This window comes from Anopheles funestus, chromosome 2RL, assembly GCF_943734845.2.
Source record: "Anopheles funestus chromosome 2RL, idAnoFuneDA-416_04, whole genome shotgun sequence".
NCBI lineage: Eukaryota > Metazoa > Arthropoda > Insecta > Diptera > Culicidae > Anopheles > Anopheles funestus.
This window is the reverse complement of record NC_064598.1, coordinates 72,129,914-72,150,135: the sequence shown is the minus strand read 5'-3', so window position 1 is coordinate 72,150,135 and position 20,222 is coordinate 72,129,914. Positions and strand designations below refer to the sequence as shown.

General features: G+C 41.5%; 2 protein-coding genes across 5 annotated transcripts in view; one reads left to right on the top strand and one right to left on the bottom strand.

The window, feature by feature from the left end:
• The window catches only part of LOC125762519 (CD166 antigen-like), a 202,381-nt gene that overhangs the window by 52,216 nt on the left and 129,943 nt on the right, over nt 1–20,222 (bottom strand). The window lies entirely within an intron of this gene.
• Nucleotides 2,650–19,604, top strand: LOC125762529 (thymic stromal cotransporter protein-like). 2 transcript variants are annotated; one of them, XM_049424723.1, is made up of 8 exons: nt 2,650–3,622; nt 3,680–3,887; nt 3,970–4,083; nt 4,322–4,570; nt 4,633–5,102; nt 5,197–5,323; nt 5,412–5,568; nt 18,854–19,604. In XM_049424723.1, exons 1-8 carry the CDS (start codon nt 3,476–3,478, stop codon nt 18,957–18,959), a joined length of 1,578 nt encoding a protein of 525 aa, XP_049280680.1. In that variant the 5' UTR covers nt 2,650–3,475; the 3' UTR covers nt 18,960–19,604. The 2 variants fall into 2 exon arrangements, with proteins under 2 accessions (XP_049280680.1, XP_049280678.1); XM_049424721.1 differs by lacking the exon at nt 18,854–19,604 and adding an exon at nt 5,733–6,833.

Sequence of the window (20,222 nt, the reverse complement as noted above, 5' to 3'; positions counted from 1 at the left end):
CAGTAAAATATTCCCTTGGTTAGGGCTGTAACCATACATTCCCAGGAATAGGAAAATTGGTGAAGAAGAAATGAAACGAGGAAGAATTTTTTTTCCCCCATCGGTAGAAGTCTGGTAATGATAATGCATTGTTTTACAACGAGAGCGAATTTTTTCTTTTCACCTTTTATCCTAACTAACGAAGACTCTAAGTGGCATCAGAATTTAAAAAACTATCTTGGGAAGAAAAACTGTTAATTGATATTTTACTATATCATACAGGAAAACTTAATTGAAGTCTTTACTGAGCTGTGAAAAGTCTGCTGATGTACTTTTCATTAATGTGCAGAAAAATTTGTGAAGAATAAAATTATTTGCAATGCTTTAAAGTTAATGCACCGCGTGTCTATACATGTATGACAACTACAAGCAATTCCTTAATAATTAATTTTATTATAGATTTCTGCTAAGGTTCAACATTAACCGCTGTGCTAAAACCCAACACCTCTGAACCGGCGTTGAATAAGCTTTATTGATGGTGATTCTGGCAGCTAATACGTGGCCGGTCATCAAAGATCGATGCCAACCGAAACCACAATGAGGTCACTAATCCAACCACCCAACCTTGGGAAATGGATTATATTGGTTTCCCAAAATAAAAATAAAAAATATGTACATATAAAGACCTGAATTCCTATACACCCTTTGCACAACGGTCAACGAATTCCAGCACGTCGCTGTATTTGCAGTGTTTTTGCATGTTTTGCTCCATGCACCTTTTTGACCCGATCCGGAAAGTTGAGCATTGAACATCGGTTTTCAACAGCGTCCGTGCAATTTCAACTTGTTTCGTACGACGAACACGAAGGATGCTGTTTACTTTAAAAATTTATTTCCACATCACAACATGAACCGACAGCAGATCCGGGAGTCGAAGCAACTGGGCGTGGGTATCGTAAGGTTGTATAGTTATTTTTTTCCTCGTTGTTTAAGGTACCTCACAGTACCACGGGTAGCTCAGTGTCTGCACCGTACGTATGGGATTGTGTGGTTGCCGATATTCACATATTCTGCACCAACGATAGCCCTTTTCCGGGGCTTGAATTTTGCATACAGCAAACAAAATTGCATCGATTGAATACGGTGAAAGTTAGATGGTTTTGCTATGCTGGATGTTGTCTAGACACGGAGGCATCCCGTTGTTTAGGAGCTTGTGTCTTGCGAGAAGATGGAACCATAAATTTGCTCTGGTTTTTTTCTTCTTCAGTTTTGCTAAGAAGAAACTGATCGCACCACAGAAGAATAGCTGATTGAAAGTTTATTTTTGGAAGCAACGCGACCGTAACGAACAAGAAATATGAGAGTTAAGATCCCTTTTGTGTGTAGGCATGGAAAAGGTTCGTAAAGACATTGAGTTGTTGAGATGAACATCACGTTGAGCTTTTTTGGTGAAGGCTGACGTTTGCAATGTGATGAGATGAAAATAATTACTTCAGACAGAACATTGAAGAGCTGTAGCTAGATGGTTGGATGGTTTAAATAAAATTAAAACCTTTTTTTGAATATTTTTTACATTAAACAGTAAATTAAAAATAAAACATTTTCTATATTACTGTACAAAATGAATGGGAAATATAAAGGTATGACATACCGGGTTTACAAGAAATATTAAAGGAATGTTACATCAATCACAGCATTGTTATGTCCAACAATGTTGACAATGTACTTCTCAAACAAACGTATGATAGGAATCCTCTTACTTGAACTAATGCTTCTCAAAACAGGTGAGAGAAGTGAAAGGAAGTTTAGGAATTTGTCCAGAACGATGACTGCTATTTCTTGCAGCAGTAAGCTGCAAGCATAAGATACACTAGAGCTCTTTGCAAACTTATGTTCCAAGGTCTTCTCAACCTGTGAATATACTGAGCAAACCGAAGACGCTCGGTTCATCCTTTGCGGACCAACAGGCACAATTTGGATTTTTTGAGCGAGGACAGTTGGCGTTTGTTATGTTATTCCAGACCCAGAGATTACGGATGACTACTTCAAGGCTACCTTCACATCTGGAAGTCTTTCAATCATAACCCAACGAAGGGTTTAGTACGCATGTTGATTTGACTTGAACAAGTGGTCAAATTTTGGAGCACCGTTTTCAGACAAGGATAGGTTTTCTAAATTGAACCTTTGTTCAAAGTTTTGCCCAGGGACATTCCTGTTCTGCATGGTTCCGATTCGCAAAGTACATAAAGAAAGACGGGAATGTGTAGGGTCACTCCACCTCGACGTCTTGTTATCGCCAGTTGTTGCAGAGAAATTCGGAATCTTCCATAATTATCATCCGCTAAAGATCAAGTCTATCGATCGGACACAAAAGAATAGTATTTAGTAGGATCACCTTCTGGACAATGTTTAAGTGCCTAACACGATGGAACCGGAACAGGTGGCGAAAATGTTTAATGTTTTCGCCATGCCTACCGTATATTTTTAATGAACAATATCCCGAGCAGCCAAAACAGTTCGCAGCCACGGAATATCTCTCCTGGTGTTTGGTGCTACATCTCCATTGTCCAGTACTGATGTTTTTTTCACGTTCAGCTAAACCTCAGTCATTAGGCAATGAAAAGTGGAAACAATTAAAGTTGGTCGTTTGGAATAGCAATTTTATTTAGTTTGCTGTGCAACAAACAGTCTAGACTATATTTTATTTTTTTAGGAATAAAAATTTAAGTGAAGCGCTAAAGCAATCAATAATAATGAGTTGTGCACATTTTCCCATTCTTTTACCAGGTTATTTTATGCAAAATTATTTCTTGGACATCATTTGAAATGTTAAGTAATTCCATCTTCTGTCAAGGTCAATTTTTCGATAACATAAACTTGAGGAATGATATCACGAATTATGCACATTTTTTAGACAAGATCTGGAACTAGTCTAACATACCGCCAGACGGTAAAGTATGTTGTCTGCGAAATCCGGTTCGACTTCCGCGCTGGCAGCGTGCCGGCTGGTTTCGGTCAGCACGCTCGAAAATTTACTTCAAAAAACCTGTTTGAATGTTTACCGATTGAAAACCCATTCGCAGCATCACCAACACCGGCACAACAACGCCTGAGAGTTGTGGTGAAACAGCTGAGTTATAGTACCGGTTTTTGGTGGGGTTTCTACCAACCCGTTTCACTCACATAGTTGTCATTTCGTGCGCTGAAGATGCTGTTCTTTCTATCATTGGTAGCAGTTCCATTGCGAAGGTGGTAAGCGTTGCTTGTTTACGATGCACGGTTCAGTGTGAAGAGACTCTTGGCAAGAAAAGAGCTTTTGCGCTGTGTGCGAAATATCGTCGCACCAAACTTGTTTTCTAAGCGAAGCGCAACAGAACCATGGTTGTGTCGGTATTTGGAAGGCAATAAAGATTGTTTGTGATCAGGTTGATTGTGGTAGCAGCGCACGAAACAAACAAAAGCTCCAAGCCAACGTTTTCACCAGTGCTTTACTAAAATGGAAAGCGGTGATGTAAGCGTAATGTCGCACGTGGGGCGAATTTGGAGCAAAGTGAAACACTTCATCACCATCGAACCCGTGATCGTTTTCTACATTTTCGGTGTCGTTTCCGGTACAGCGCTCAAAGTGTTTGAGTACGAAAAGGTAGGAGGCCAAGCGTCAATTATCTTCAAGATTGCCCAGTACGTCGTCTCTTTGTAGGCCTGCGTTACCAAGCTCGGTGCCGACTTGCGGGTATGTGAGTATTTCGTTGAACTGGAAGATGACGATATCTGTTCCGAACCAGACGACACCAACCGCACGATTGCCGGGGTGGAGAATTTTACCGAATTTCGCAGCTTAGTTTGTGAAGCGCAGCAACTGTCCACGAATGAGGTGGTTTTTTTGAACTCGTACCGTAGCATTATATGTGAGTTGATTTATGGACATAAAGTGTGATCACGATCTAAGTTATTTGATTGTGGCAAAAATGGCATTTTTGTTCATTTCAGTTGGTATTATACAAGTCGTAGTGCTGCTTTTCGCTGGCAGTTGGAGTGATCGTGTGGGGTTGAGGAAACCATGCATTCTCGTGCCGATCGCAGCAGACATCGTGGCATTTAGCAGTAAGCGTTCATGACCATTTAAATCTATAATGATCTTCTAATGATATCGCTACAAATGGAGTTGTTGAATGTTGATGATGTAAAAAAATCTTAATACCCATTCGTTATTAATCTTCATTCATCAATCTTCAATCATCGTTTTTTTCACACGCAGGTCGAATGAAAAGAATAGACGAGTAACAAAAAAGAGTATATGAAATCACCAATAATTTTTTTTCTCTTTCATTTCTGCTTCCAGTATACATTCTGAGTGCGATATTCATGCGCGAAATACCACTGGAGGTAGCGGGTATTGTACCAAACCTAATCATTTCATTGAGCGGTGGAGTGCCATTGGTCATCACTGGTATCTACAGCTACCTAACAGTATGCACAGATGAGAAAGATCGTACATTTCGGTTCGCTTGTACCGCAGTTGTATACGCCACCATACCGATCGTGGCCAATTTCTTCAGCGGACATTTATTTAAGTATTTCGGGTTTATTAGTAAGTGGAAGAGTGCTAATGCATGCACGATTTAACAGTCTAATTAATATCCCTTTTTCCAGAGTTGTGTGTACTTTGCATTGTCACTGACACCATTGGTCTGTTGTACGGATTGTTCATATTAAAAGAACCAGCCGACCTAGAACCTACCGTTGACAATCAAACAAAGGAAGGAGATGAAAAACTATCCAAACCAACGCTGCGTCAGCTGTTTGACATTGGTCTTGTAGTGGATTGTGTGAAAGTTTTTCTCAAGAAACGTGACTTCAATTGTCGAAATATCCTTTATCTGACTGTGCTGGCATACTTCATTAACTACGGTGCTCTCGGAGACGGTGAATCGGCCGCCATTCTAGCGTATGTAAATTTCAATTGGATAACCAACCTGGGCACCTGGATATCATATGATCTTCTGACGACTATGTTGGGAACACTACTGGCTATGGGCGTCCTAAGCAAACGGTTCGGTGTTTCCGATGCGATGATATGTGTATTTTCCGTGTGCTTCTCATTGGTGGGAAAACCGATCATGGTAATAAACGTTGACGGGCTAAAGAAAGCGATCCGTGTTGCTAAAAGCTGAGATGGTGCAATAATTAAGCGTTTCTGTTTTCTTTAATCTACAGGCCGTTGCCGTTGCGACTGTGAAACCGTACCTCTACTACGTCGCCACCTCAATCGATGTGTTCGAAGGTAGCAAAATGATCGCAATCCGGAGCTTGGTATCCAAGCTGGTGGGACAGGATGAGATTGGTAAGTGAAACAATAAAGCTTTCATTCCAACAAAAATAGGATCCGACAGAACACTACCATGAGACTCTGCCATGATGCTTATTTGCAGGAAAAATGCTGTCCATACTGGGTATTGTGGACTCTGCTCAGGTCGCCATCTATCCGACCATCTACAGTACGGTTTATCTTGAGAGCCAATCGGTCTTCGTTGGCAGTGTGTTCCTACTAAGCGAAGCATTCCTGTTGGTATCCTTGGGTATTTACATGTAAGTTGTAAAGCTCGCAGCCATTGCCTTGAAATGACCGATTTCGGAGCTCGGTTGAATATGAAAATCTTGATTGGAGCTTTAGCGCGAAGGAAATTTTGCGTGGTAGCTCCTTTCAATCGATGATCCATTTCGTCAAGCGATTCAATTTATCTTCATTTCAGAGCACTGTACCTGATGTCACGACGATCGGAAAATGATAAAAACAAAGCACAATCATCCGCCAAGCAGGGAATCGATAATCCGGCAGTGGATATTACTGCACTATGATGACTTTATCTGCAAGCCTAATATCGTTCAGCGAATAAGACTCGCAAGGCTTCTGTGCGCTGGGCATGTCATTAGAATGGTACCGGACGACCTAACCCGTAAAGTCGTTGTAGATGAGATGGATGAACATAGCCAGAGTAGCTGTGGTAAGTGGCGATGGATTGGCGAACGGCGGTGCTCTAACTTGAGCATGAAAATATCATTAAATGTAACAATTTGGCTGGGTATAATCGTTTGGGAACATTAAATTTGTATATATTGAAAGTTTTTTGTGTACATGAAATAAGTGTTTATATAAGTGTGACGGAAAAAAATAAATAAGTGAGATAAAAAAGATATTTTTCAATATTTTCGTTACGAAAGCATCGATCATCGCCATATGGAGCAGATTACGTTGTACAAAGATCACAGAAAAAACACTAGTTCTTGTTGTTATTAAACATGTTTCGTGATGGTTTTTTGTCCTTTCTATAATCTGTTTTCCAAAAAAAAAAAAAATTGCTGGTAAACATTTTCCTAACCAAAAACAACTTTATCTGAAATTCCTACATGTTTTGGGAGTTGGAACGAAATCTCATCTCGAGGTACCCCTATATTTGTATCAGTTTTATCATGCTTTTACAGTCACTGTTTTTGAGTGTTCTGATTTTGGAATTCTTATTCTTAGGTAGCACGTTAATACGTTTTATTTTAGGATATTTAATTTTAAATTTTATTTGCAATGGTCTATTTTTACTGCTTTTCTATTCTATCACTCGTGAATTGTTACATGGTTGATCTTAGTTTATTATGTGTGAGTTTACTACTATTTCGTTATACTTTTTACTTTACTATGTCCGATTAGTATGGTATTGGCGATCAAATAAATGGCGATCTTCGCTCATACGTCCAAAGACACAGTTTGTGCTCTCAGATCGAGTGATCTACGATTGGAGAAAGCTTGCATTTTATAATTGACACATTGTCTACGGTAGATTAATGGTATAAAGTCAATGCGATACACACCATTAAATGTGACCTTATTTGCAGTAGTCTTATAATCTTTGATGACATAGTAAGTGATCTTCTCTTATAAAAAATGATAAAATATCAGAATAATGCTGTGACAATATTCGCTTGTAATACTTTAAACGATGGATAGAGAGATTTTTTTTCATGATATAGTAGATTTATGTGCGGTAGAACATTTTATGCATGAAAACATATTCAACGGACCAAAACATAACTTTTTTGGCATTTCATCGAAGCATGGGGAAAAACTGTAATCCACTGATTTTCAATTCAAAGGTAATTCAAAACCCTGGTGCGCTGTCAATATGAGTCCTATGAGCCTTATGTTTTAACAAGTATTTATAATGTTATATCCTTCTGATGATCCCTGAAACAAGCTTTTGTTTCATTATGTCGATGGTGTGACTTTTGATCAGATGACTCCTGTAAAGAGCCAAGGTGTATGTACATATATGTCAGTAAATCCAACAGTTGTCTTTACATTTACGGAAGCTTCTAAATTTTCGTACTCCTTATGTGTGAAGGCTCTTCATTATAGTTTTGTTAAGCCAATGTTAGGCATCTTCAGTATTGTGTAGTCGACTTCCTCTCACTCTCTAATCATAGGACTTGAGCGGGTGCAAAAGGCATTATGCGTTTTGCACTGGCGAAGATCTTGAGTATCACACCCATGCAAATATTGACATATTCATCTCCACTATTCGTTCGTAAACCTTTATGTCGAATTCCGCACACTCCAATCTCATCCTCCTCTAACCCTATCCAAATGCTTTACGCATGTCGGCTGTACCCATTTTAATAACCATCTAACCAGGTGACCAGTTTGAATTTAGATAATCGCTTTCTCTATTCCGTCATCATCTTCGAACCAATGTCTTCTAACCATGCGTAGTCTTCTTCTTCTTTTTCCATTTTCTTCATGTGTTTGACCCTCCTACTCATTTAACCTTCCAATTTAGGATGCCTAAATCGTTTAAGGAAAATAAATCAAACTTATTAAATACTGGTATTAATTTAATACTTTCGCTACATCACCAATTCTGACGCAAGAATACATTTTATGCAAAGGACCCTCTTTTGTGGCACAACGATCTCAACAATACTTGCCCAACCACTACTAGTTTATTTTCTTGACTATATTTACCCTTAGCTTGATAGTCAGCCCTGCGTACGGGAGTATGGTCGGGATGAGATTTGATGCTCAGTCCTGCCGTAGCAAAGATCATCACCGGATTCAAAATATGTCGATTTGAAATCTGTATTCAGAATTTATCAGGTGCGTGTATTTAATAAACGGTGACGATACCACGCGACAACACCGGGTATCAAATCCCATCCGAACCGCTCCTCCGTAACAAGGACTGACTCTCCAGCTACGTGGTAAAAACAAGTCTAGTAAGCCAAAAATAGCCGGTATGAGTATAGAGGTCGTTAAGCCAAGAAGAAAGAACGAGAGAGAGCATTACATTAGGTCTATTAATTCTAACAGATGTCAGAAAGTTTATCTTTCTTAGAATGGAAAGAGGCGACATATAATACCGGTTTGGCGGGGTTTCTTGCAACCCGTTTTATTCGCATTTTTTGTCATTTCTTGCTCTGAAGATGATGCTCATTCCGTTAGCGGAAGCAGCTTCAATATGAAGGTGGTAAGTGTTCGCAACAAAAAAAAAGCTGTTTAGGAATACCTCACCATACCAAACTAGTTTTCTAAGCGAGGCGCAACAGAACCATGATTGATTCGGCTCGAAAAAACATAAACCCAAATCAACGTTTTCAAACGGCGCATTAGTGAAATGGAAAGCGCTGGTGCAAGTTTAACGTCGCGTGTTGTGCGCGTTTGGTGCAAAGTGAAACAGTCCATCACCATTGAACCGGTGGTCATTTTATTCTTGTTCAGTATAGTTTCTGCTACAGGGTCTATCTTTTTTCACTACGAAAAGGTATGAGCTCAAAGGAGATAAACATTTCCCGGTAGATCCCGTGAGTTCCTTTTGATCGTTCTTTTTTTTCGAGGCCTGTGCTACCAAACTCGGTCTCGACTTGCAGATATGTGAGCAATTTGTTACGCTGGAAGATAAAAACTTCTGTAAAAAAAATGGTACTGTACAGAATAATACCGAGAATATTACCGAGAATATTGCCGAAAATTTTGCCGAGAATTTTGCCGAGAATATAACCGAATTTGAAAATCAAGTTTGTGAAGCGTTTGAGAATTCTATTGTTGAGGTAGCTAAATTGTACTCGTACCGCAGCATTCCTGGTGAGTTGGTTGTTTGAAAAATAAAAAAAAATACATTCTGAGATACTGAACAGCGGAATTTCTTATATTTCAGAGGGTATTGTGCAAGCTGGAGTGTTGCTTTTTGCTGGTAGTTGGAGTGATCGTGTGGGATTGAGGAAACCATGCATTCTCGTGCCGATCGCAGCAGATATCGTGCAATACGGAAGTAAGCTTGACTATATGCAGCACACATAAGAATTTAAATTGATCATGATCTTCTTATGATCTCACAACAAACGTTGAAGCACATTTTAAGCTGACTAAAAAAATCGAATCGTCGAACCACTTCATTAATATGCATTATACTTGTTGTCGCTGACGGAAATTATGTCCTTTTTAGGAACCGCTGTCCGCGCTCAAAAAAGGTCCCTAGCTTAGGAGAATAGTAGCAGGAGAGCGGACTTAGCCGCTCTCAACGTAAAGATAAGCTAGGAGACTAAGCTTACCTCTCTCGCATCGCTTCACCGTGAAGCGATGAGTGAGAGGGAAGTTAAGCGTCTCTGTCTGTCTCGCTTGCTCCTGCAGGCGCAGACAGATAATGCAAGGACAATGCGGGGATCGGCGCGAAAAATCCTCCCCAAAATTATTAAATTTATTAGGCAAATAGGGAAATAATTGAGGAAATAGCTACAGGAAATTAGAGGAAATTACAGGAATTACAGGAAATTAGGAAATTGTTACAGGAATTAATAATATAAATAAGAAGTAGGGCGAAAGGATAAAGGGTGAATAAAGGGTTGAGAAACGCGAGGAAAACACGGTTATGCGTCGCCGTCAAGGAAATGTATCGATTATGTATCGCTAAGGCAGCATGTACGATAAAAGGGGGCTACGGGGAGGTAGCCCTAAATAAACAAGCTTTCTCACAACCGGAACAAAAAGCCTTTTTATTTCGGTTGGCCGCGGATAAATTAGTTTAGTTTCTACCTTCTCTCACCCTCGGTCGGAGTTTGATACTCCGGTCCGAGAGCTCAACACGGGTTTATCGCCCTGCTGTGCTGGGAACATTGGTGGCTCCAGAGAGGAAGGTAGTACTTGCTAACGTTCCAAGGCACGAGAAAGTTTCCCGCCACGAGGTAACCGGAGGACCCCATTCCCGGTCGAAGGAAGGAAGACGCCAAGCGCCGAAGAGAACCGGAGGACTCCATTCCCGGTTGGAAGGAGGACGAGAGAGGGCCACCCACCTCTAGCAGACCGGAGGACCGCATTCCCGGCTGAAGGAAGGACGAGAGTAGGCCACCCGCCTCGAGCAGACCGGAGGACGTTCATTCCCGGTCGAAGGAAGGAAGGAAGACGCTAAGTGGTGAAGAGAACCGGAGGACCCCATTCCCGGTTGGAAGGAGGACGAGAGAGGGCCACCCGCCTCTAGCAGACCGGAGGACCGCATTCCCGGCTGAAGGAAGGACGAGAGTAGGCCACCCGCCTCGAGCAGACCGGAGGACGTTCATTCCCGGTCGAAGGAAGGAAGGAGAGGGGCAACCGCCCTGTGGAAACCGGAGGACGTTATTCCCGGTCAGCGAAAGGAAGGAGAGGGGCAACCGCCCTGTGGAAACCGGAGGACGTTATTCCCGGTCAGCGAAAGGAAGGAGAGGGGCAACCGCCCTGTGGAAACCGGAGGACGTTATTCCCGGTCAGCGAAAGGAAGGAGAGGGGCAACCGCCCTGTGGAAACCGGAGGACGTTAATCCCGGTCAGCGAAAGGAAGGAGAGGGGCAACCGCCCTGTGGAAACCGGAGGACGTTATTCCCGGTCAGCGAAAGGAAGGAGAGGGGCAACCGCCCTGTGGAAACCGGAGGACGTTAATCCCGGTCAGCGAAAGGAAGGAGAGGGGCAACCGCCCTGTGAAGACCGGAGGACGCTCATTCCCGGTCGAAAGGTATAGTGATAGTGAAGTGCAACGGTTCCAGCGGCAGCAGCAACAGTGGTGCCTAAAACGGCTTAAAAAAAATAGTGCGACGGTTCCAGCGGCAGCAGCAACAGTGGTGCCTAAAACGGCTTAAAAAAAAAAAAAAAAAAAAAAATAGTGCGACGGTTCCAGCGGCAGCAGTAACAGTGGTTAAGCTTAAACCGGCTTAAAAGAGTGCATCAGCAGCGACGGCAGCAGCAGCAGCAGCAACCGGAGCGGTAGCAGCGGCAGCAGCAACAACAGCAGCGGTGGCAGCAGCAGCAGCAACCGGAGCGGTAGCAGCGGCAGCAGCAGCATCAGCAGCCGAAGCAGTAGCAGCAACTGCAGTAGTAGCAGCACAACAAGAAGCGACGAACCCGCAAACAAACCGTGAGTAAAATGGCAAACACTAAAGAGAAAATTACCAAATTTGAGGAGGAAGTAGGGAGTGATGTGTGCGAAATGAGAAAAGAAATAGAGAGGTTGAAAAGGGAATATAAGGACTTATCCGAAAAACATGAAGAAACGAAACGCGAATCGCAAGAAAAACAGACCAAATTAGTCACACAATTAGCGGAAAAAGAGGCAGAAACTAAGAAATTGCGCAAGGAAAAGGGACAGAAACGTGAATTGCAAGATGGAAGTGCTACAGTCGCAAGCGCATCGACAAGCAACTCAAGCCCTGCTTCCGAATTGCTCATAAAGGGATTGGTCGATGCTTTAAACGAGCGGTCTAAAAGAGATTCCTTAATGGAGCTTCCTGAATTTAATGGTGATTTTAAGAAATGGAACCATTTCAAATCAGTGTTTTATAAAACAAGTGAAGAGGCTAAATTTTCAGATTTGGAAAATCTAAATCGTCTGCAAAAGGCTCTGAAGGGAGATGCCCTGGAATGCGTGAGTGGTTTGATGCTCGATGCGCAAAACATCGAAGGAATTTTACAGCGATTAGAGAAGGAATTTGGTACGCCTGATTTGATATACAGTGCGTTATTAAAAGAATTGCTAGCAGTAGAGAACCCAACGATGCAGAAGCCAAAAAGTTTTATAACGTTTATGCATGCGTTAAACAACCTGGTCATAAACATGAACACTATAGGAGAGCCAGAATATTTAAACGACCAACGTCTTTTAAAGGACTTGGAGAATAAGATTCCCACTAATTTAAAACACAAGTGGTACAATCATATCTTGGCAGACAACGAGAATTATGGTAGAAGCAAGCTTAGGACTCTCGAGGATTTTGCTAAGTGGCTTAAGCCCACCGAAAATTTAGCTATTATGCTAACAGCGGATGTTGCTAATGATGTTGTGAATTCACAATCGCATCAGCACAACCAACAGTTAGGTCATAGGAATTTTCGTGCTCAACCACGACAACAGTTCCAAGCGAATATCCAATCGCAACCAAGGCGTAGAATGGGTTGCTTGATTTGTGGCCAAAATCATAGGACGACAGAATGTTTTCAATTTCAAAACATGTCGGTCGAACGAAGATGGGAAACGGTTAGGCGGTTGCGCATTTGCACAAACTGTTGCAACCAGTCGAATCACGACGCCCAAAATTGTTTTCTGCCACCACAATGTCGGCAATACGGATGTAGAGCGAGACATCATACCCTATTACATAGAGCAACTCCTACTGGCTTAAGACAGGTTGAGAATGTTAATACTCACCACGGTTCTGATTTGCCTGAGTTATATTTTCAAATCATCCCAGTAACGCTTCGTCATAAGAATAGGGAGGTCGATACATTCGCGTTCATGGATACGGGTTCATCTGCGAGCTTAATACATCGTGAGCTCAAAGAAGAGTTGCAGGTAAATGGATCTCCACGACCATTTTCGCTAGCTTGGACTAACGGATCAATACAAGATGAGCCGGAAAGTGAAACCATCTCGATCCTAGTTAAGGATCAGGATGGGAAATTTATAAACCTTAATGGATTAAGGACAGTAGAATCCATGGTGCTGCCAAAACAAACGGTTGACGGAAAGGAATTAAGAAGAAAATATCGCCATTTGAGAGGCATCAATTTACAAAGCTATCGTGATGGAGCTCCGAAGCTAATTATCGGATTGCCACATGCGCATCTAATGTGCGCATTGCAAACCAGAACTGGCCGAGCAGGCGAACCGATAGCAATTCGAACCCACTTGGGATGGGTATTGTTAGGATCAAATGATCTTAATAGCAAACAAGCAAAACTCTTTTCTCTAATCGAAGCAAAAAATGCTAACAAGGACATAGCGAATATGATGAGAAATTACTTTTCAACGGAAGATTTTGGTGTCAAATTGGGTTGTAAGATACCGCAGCCCAAGGACGAAGAAAGGGCGAAACAAATAATGGAGAAAACGTTGAAGAAAACTGGAACCGGTTACGAGATAGGGCTCCTGTGGAAAACGGAAGACGTCAGTCTACCCGAAAGCTATGGCCAAGCTTTAAGGCGACTCCAAAGCCTAGAAAGAAAATTGGCACGAGATGAAATGCTAAAAAAATGGTACCATGAGGAGATAGACGCATACTGCAAAAAGGGTTACGCGCGTCCAATAGGTCAGAGTGAGGTAAATAGCGATGAGTTTAATCCCAAGATCAATTATATACCACACTTTGCTGTAGTAAACTACAACAAACCCGTGCCTAAACCGAGGTTGGTTTTCGATGCAGCCGCAAAAAATAATGGAATATCCTTAAACTCGCAATTATTGTCAGGGCCAGATGCAGTCGCATCTCTATTCGGCATTCTAATACGATTCAGAGAGGGACGCATTGGTATATCAGGTGACATCAAGGAGATGTTTCACCAAGTGAAAATCCGGCAAGATGATCGCTGCGCGCAACGTTTTTTGTACAGACGCGAGCCGTTCATGAAACCGGAAATTTATGAAATGCGGGTTATGACCTTTGGAGCGACCTGTTCCCCAGCATGCGCCCAATACGTCAAAAATGAAAATGCATCGCTCTTTCAAAATCAGTACCCTTCAGCGGTAGTCGCAATCATTCACAATCACTACGTGGATGACTATTTAGACAGTTTCGATAATGAGGAATCCGCGGTAAAAAGAACCCGACAGGTAATCGAAATCCACGATAAAGCTAATTTTTTCATTAGAAACTTCATATCGAATTCAAATGAAGTGTTGAAAAGTCTGCCACCGGGAAGAGTGAGCGAGAACACATTGATCAAAATAGGCGAGAAAGATGAAAATTTCGACAAAATACTTGGCCAATGGTGGGATAGGGAAGAAGATGCATTAAAATACGTGCCGAAAGGATTATATGAATTAGGAGGAGAAGTTACAAAAAGAATGTTGCTTTCTAACATAATGAAAATTTATGATCCCCTAGGACTTATTGCGAATTACATAATAGAGTCGAAGATTTTGATGCAGGATATTTGGAAGCAAGGGCTCGATTGGGATGCCAAACTACCCATAAATTTAGCAGACCGATGGCAGGAGTGGGTAGAAAGGATGAAGGGTATAGAGAACATAAAAATTCCGCGTTGCTATTCAGTAGCGGAAGATGTTGCAAAAAGAGAATTTCACGTTTTCGTAGACGCGTCAGAAAAGGCGTTCGCGGCGGTTGTCTACATGCGCACTATTCATCAACAAGGAATCGATATCTGCATTGTTGCAGCAAAATCACGCGTTGCTCCTACTAAACCATTATCCATACCGCGTTTAGAGTTGCAAGCAGCTGTGTTAGGAGCCAGATTAGCTGAAACGCTTAGAAGAGAAATGAGGATCGACATAAACGAGACGTGTTATTGGACCGACTCGAAAACAGTTTTAGCATGGATCAGTTCAGAGCCAAGAAACTACAAACAGTTTGTTGCGTTAAGAGTAGGAGAAATTCTCAATCGATCTGGTGTAAATCAATGGCATTGGATAGGAACGAAAGATAACCCAGCCGATGAGGCAACAAAGGTAATAAAGGGACCCTCAATTTGGTTCGAAGGACCTTCATTTTTAAAGGCGTCTTATATTCAATATGATGGATTTGAACCGACGACGCTTGAAGAAATTCGACCGGTGCACACTATTAATGCAGTGAACCGACTAGATTGGGAAGTAATCAATGTAAAATGGTCTTCAAATTGGTTGAAACTTAGGCGCGCGATAGCTATTTGCTTAAAATATCTTGAATGGTTGAAAGCAAAGGTTAATAACAACTCATTCTCACCAATCATTAGTAAGGGAAATTTAGATAAAGCAGAGCATCTTTTGTTTAAAAAAGCACAGTGGGAGGGGTTCAGTGACGAAATGGCAGCCTTAGCTGCAGGACATCCAATAAGCAACAGGAGCGACATAAAAAACCTCTGCCCGGTCCTGGACGAAAATAACGTAATGAGAGCCGAAAGCCGATTAACCAGAGCGCAATTTTTGGGGGAAGATACTAAAAGACCGATCATACTCCCAAAGCATAACTATATCACTACACTAATAATACGTTACTATCACGAAAAATACTTACACAGAAAGACAGAGACGGTTATAGCTGCAATCAGACAGCGCTTCTGGGTAGTTGATTTAAGAGCAACGCTCAAAAGAGTCGTGACATATTGTCAAAAATGCAAGAACGATAGAGCCAAACCACAACCGCCAATGATGGCACCTTTGCCTGCATGTAGAACGACACCATTCGTTAAACCGTTTACCCATACGGGTGCAGATTATTTTGGCCCGCTTACTGTTTACATTGGAAGGCGATCCGAAAAAAGATGGTGCGCTCTATTTACCTGCCTCTCTACTAGAGCAGTGCACTTGGAGTTGGCAAGCGATCTTAGCGCGAATTCTTTCCTTGTATGTCTGAGGGCAATGCAACACAGACGCGGAAAGATCGCTCATCTATATTGTGACAATGGCACGAATTTCGTAGGTGCGTGCCGCGAAATAACAAAGTTGCAAGAAAAATGCGCTACGGAGGGAATATATTTTCATTTCAACCCACCGGCGGCGCCACACTTTGGAGGATCGTGGGAGAGAATGGTACAAGAGGTAAAAAGCCTTCTCTCACTATGCAACGAACCCTATCAAGAAGCAGTACTTAGAAGCGCGCTAACTGAGATTGAATTCATGATCAATAATAGGCCTCTTACGCATATTCCTTTGGACCACGAAGACGATGAGCCTCTCACACCAAACCACTTTCTAATAGGCTGTTCTGGAGAAGCAGAACCAACTCAGTGTGAGATTTCGGAAGCTGAAGCTTTAAAGACACATTGGAAGAAATCCCAATGGGTTGCACAAAAATACTGGTCTAGGTGGATAAAAGAATTTCTACCTCGATTGGTAACGCGAGAGAAATGGTTAAAACCAGTGAAAGAATTGCGCATAGGCGACATAGTAGCATTTCCAGATGAGCAGACTCGCGGAAGGTGGCGTAAGGGGATAATTACGCAAGTGCAAGAAGGAAAGGATAAACAGGTTCGATCCGTAACGATAAGAGTAGGAAGTTTATTTATTAGAAGACCAGCGGTAAAGGTCGCACGGTTGGAGGTTCGCGCCGAAGAAGAAATAGGTAGGACATAATTCCGTCAGCTTATTATTGTTTGTAACACCTCTACGAGGAATTACGGGGGAGAGGATGTCGCTGACGGAAATTATGTCCTTTTTAGGAACCGCTGTCCGCGCTCAAAAAAGGTCCCTAGCTTAGGAGAATAGTAGCAGGAGAGCGGACTTAGCCGCTCTCAACGTAAAGATAAGCTAGGAGACTAAGCTTACCTCTCTCGCATCGCTTCACCGTGAAGCGATGAGTGAGAGGGAAGTTAAGCGTCTCTGTCTGTCTCGCTTGCTCCTGCAGGCGCAGACAGATAATGCAAGGACAATGCGGGGATCGGCGCGAAAAATCCTCCCCAAAATTATTAAATTTATTAGGCAAATAGGGAAATGACCAAGGAAATAGCTACAGGAAATTAGAGAAAATTACAGGAATTACAGGAAATTAGGAAATTGTTACAGGAATTAATAATATAAATAAGAAGTAGGGCGAACGGATAAAGGGTGAATAAAGGGTTGAGAAACGCGAGGAAAACATGGTTATGCGTCGCCGTCAAGGAAATGTATCGCTTATGTATCGCTAAGGCAGCATGTACGAAAAAAGGGGGCTACGGGGAGGTAGCCCTAAATAAACAAGCTTTCTCACAACCGGAACAAAAAGCCTTTTTATTTCGGTTGGCCGCGGATAAATTAGTTTAGTTTCTACCTTCTCTCACCCTCGGTCGGAGTTTGATACTCCGGTCCGAGAGCTCAACACGGGTTTATCGCCCTGCTGTGCTGGGAACACTTGTTTTCCCCACCAACTTTCGATAGATAGAAGAATATCTGAAAAGATGTATAAGAAAATATTATTTTTTTTGGTTTCTATTTCAAGTTTACATTCTGGGTGCCGTATACATGCGTGAAATATCACTGGAGGTAACAGGTATTTTGCCGGGTCTTATAGGTGCATTTAGTGGCGGATCGTCATTGGTTATCACTGGTATCTACAGCTACCTAACAATATGCACGGATGAGAAAGATCGTACATTTCGGTTTGCTTGCACTGGCGTTTTGCTGACCATCGTACCGATCGTGGCCACTATTTTCAGTGGACCATTGCTTAAGTACCTTGGGTTTATTAGTAAGTGGGACAATATTAATATAGAGCATTGTCGTTTTAACAAAATGTTTTTTCTGTAATATTTTCAGAATTATGCATACTTTGCATTGTTACTAATAGCCTAGCTCTGTTGTACGGATTATTCGTGTTAAAAGAACCAACCAATGTAGGATCTACCGTTGACAATCAAACAAATAACCAAGGAAATGTAATATCTTCAAAACACACCGTACGCCAGCTGTTTGACATTAGCCTCGTAAAGGATTGTGTAAAAGCTTTTCTAAAAAAACGTGACTTCAATTGTCGGAATATCCTGTACCTGGCTGTACTTGCAAACCTTATCAACCACGGAACCACCGAGGATGTAGATTACGCCAAATTGTTGGCAACCAGCCTGTTCAAATGGATAACCAATCTCGGCATATGGAAATCTTATGATCTTCTGACGACCACTTTGGGAACACTTCTGGCGATAGGTGTCCTGAGCAAACGGTTCGGTGTTTCCGATGCGATGATATGTGTATTTTCCGTGTGCTTCTCGTTGGTGGGAAAACCGATCATGGTAATAAACGTTGACGGGTTAGCGAAGGTCACAAGTTCAAGTTGCGATGATGGAATAATTTTGCTAATTGTGACCGAGTGGCAACCGTATAGTACAAATTTTCTGTTTTTTTTAACCTACAGGCCATTGCTGTTTCGACAGTGACACCGTACCTCTACTTCGTCGCCACCTCAATCGATGTGTTCGAAGGTAGCAAAATGGTTGCAGTCCGGAGCTTGGTATCCAAGCTGGTGGGACAGGACGAAATTGGTATGTGGAACACTAACACAAAGATTTTATCTGACAATACTTGCTGTTGAATTTATTGTTCCCTTGCAGCAAAAGTGCTTTCCATACTGGGCATTGTGGACTCTCTTCAGATTTCCATCTATCCGACCATCTACAGTACGGTTTTTCTTGAGACCCGCTCGTTCTTCGTTGGCAGTGTGTTCCTACTAAGCGAAGCATTCCTGTTGGTGTCCTTGGGTATTTACATGTAAGTTGTAAAGCTCTCCGCCATTGCCTTGAAGAGACCGATTTTCTAAGCTCGATTGAATACGAACATCTTGATTGGAGCTTAAGCGCGAAGGAAATTTTGCGTGGTAGCGCCCTTTCAATCGATGATCCATGTCGTCAAGCGATGATGATGGTGGGTTTTGTAAGTTGTAAGTTCAATTTATCTTCGTTTCAGAGCACTGTACCTGATGTCCCGACGTTCGGAACGCGATAAAAACAGAGCAGCATCAACCGCCAAGCAGGGGATCGATAATCCGGTAGTGGATACTACTGCACTTTGATGATTTCATCTGCATGCCCAGGAAGCGTCATTGCCATCGGTTGCATTTCCCGGATCTTGGAGTAAGCGAGATGAGCGATATTTTGTTTGCATTTATCGAGGGAACTGTGCGTCGGAACCATGCAATAAGACGCCCGGCCAGGCAGGAAGGATGCGATTGATTGGACAGGAAATTATTATTTTCCCCTTTCTGCATGTTGGAGCGGCACAAAAAAAAAAGCGTGCTGCAATGATTGGTAGCACGATTGGTAACATTTTGAAGATTTTCCTTTTCCTCGTTCTTTATCTCATTATTTTGCCTTTTGCTATGTGAATGCGATAAACAGAATCATTTTGTAATAATTGGTTCGATGGCATCAAGTTAATACGATACACACCATTAAATGAAATTAGATTGACTAGCAATTGGATGAGTATTATAGTTTCTTTGTTAGTATACTCAATGATGTTAGGACAATTAAAATCCGATCAGCATAATGGCGTGTAAAATCTGTAATTTTTCTTCTACTTTAAAGTTTATAATATCTCATATACCTTAAATTGTAAAATAAACCGTTCTACTAACTGTTCCAGTTCAAACGTATCGATCACCATGTGTAATGGATATCACAATAAATAAGTGCATAAAATATCATCTTCGAGATATAAAAAAAAATCGGTAATTGTATTAATTTTTGAGGAACGAAAGAAACGAAATTTGAAAAAAATCATATTATTATTTTTTTTTGTTCGAAATTAATAGTAGGAAAGATTTACCAAGGACAATAAAAAAATACTTTTAAGCGTTTTTCGTTCGTTGTTAATTTTTAAATAATTTTGAAGAGTTGGAGTATTTTTTATTGTTTGTTGGAAGTCGTGTTATTGATTGTATATTTAAAATTCATATTTCAACTACCTTTGGATTGTTTAAGTCCAAACATGAATGTGATGAAAATGAAGCGTTTCAGTCAAAATGACTGGCCCGGTAGTTCTAGGATTGAAGCATTTCAATAATGTTTTTAGTAACGCTTCAAGGTAATTACATTTGCCGTATGAAGAGCAATCGGAAAAGTCATGCAATAGTTTACGAGTTTTTCGGACAGCAAATCAGAAAATGGATTCTCTAGCATGTCTGTAAACAAAAAAATCTAAACGAAAAACCCTTTCATTATGTAAAAACAACTTAACGGAAAATATAAATAAATTTATTCCACGCATACATGCACTGATCAGTTTGATCTAGATTTTGGCTAAAGAAAAAGTTTCTTTCCAGTAAATTTTCAAA

Bases quoted from the DNA above. Each gene is read 5' to 3' on its own strand.
- LOC125762529 (XM_049424723.1), top strand. From the start codon at position 3,476: ATGGAAAGCGGTGATGTAAGCGTAATGTCGCACGTGGGGCGAATTTGG. The intron at 3,623-3,679 runs GTAGGAGGCCAA...GTCTCTTTGTAG, and splicing joins AAGTGTTTGAGTACGAAAAG to GCCTGCGTTACCAAGCTCGG. The intron at 3,888-3,969 runs GTGAGTTGATTT...TGTTCATTTCAG, and splicing joins CTCGTACCGTAGCATTATAT to TTGGTATTATACAAGTCGTA.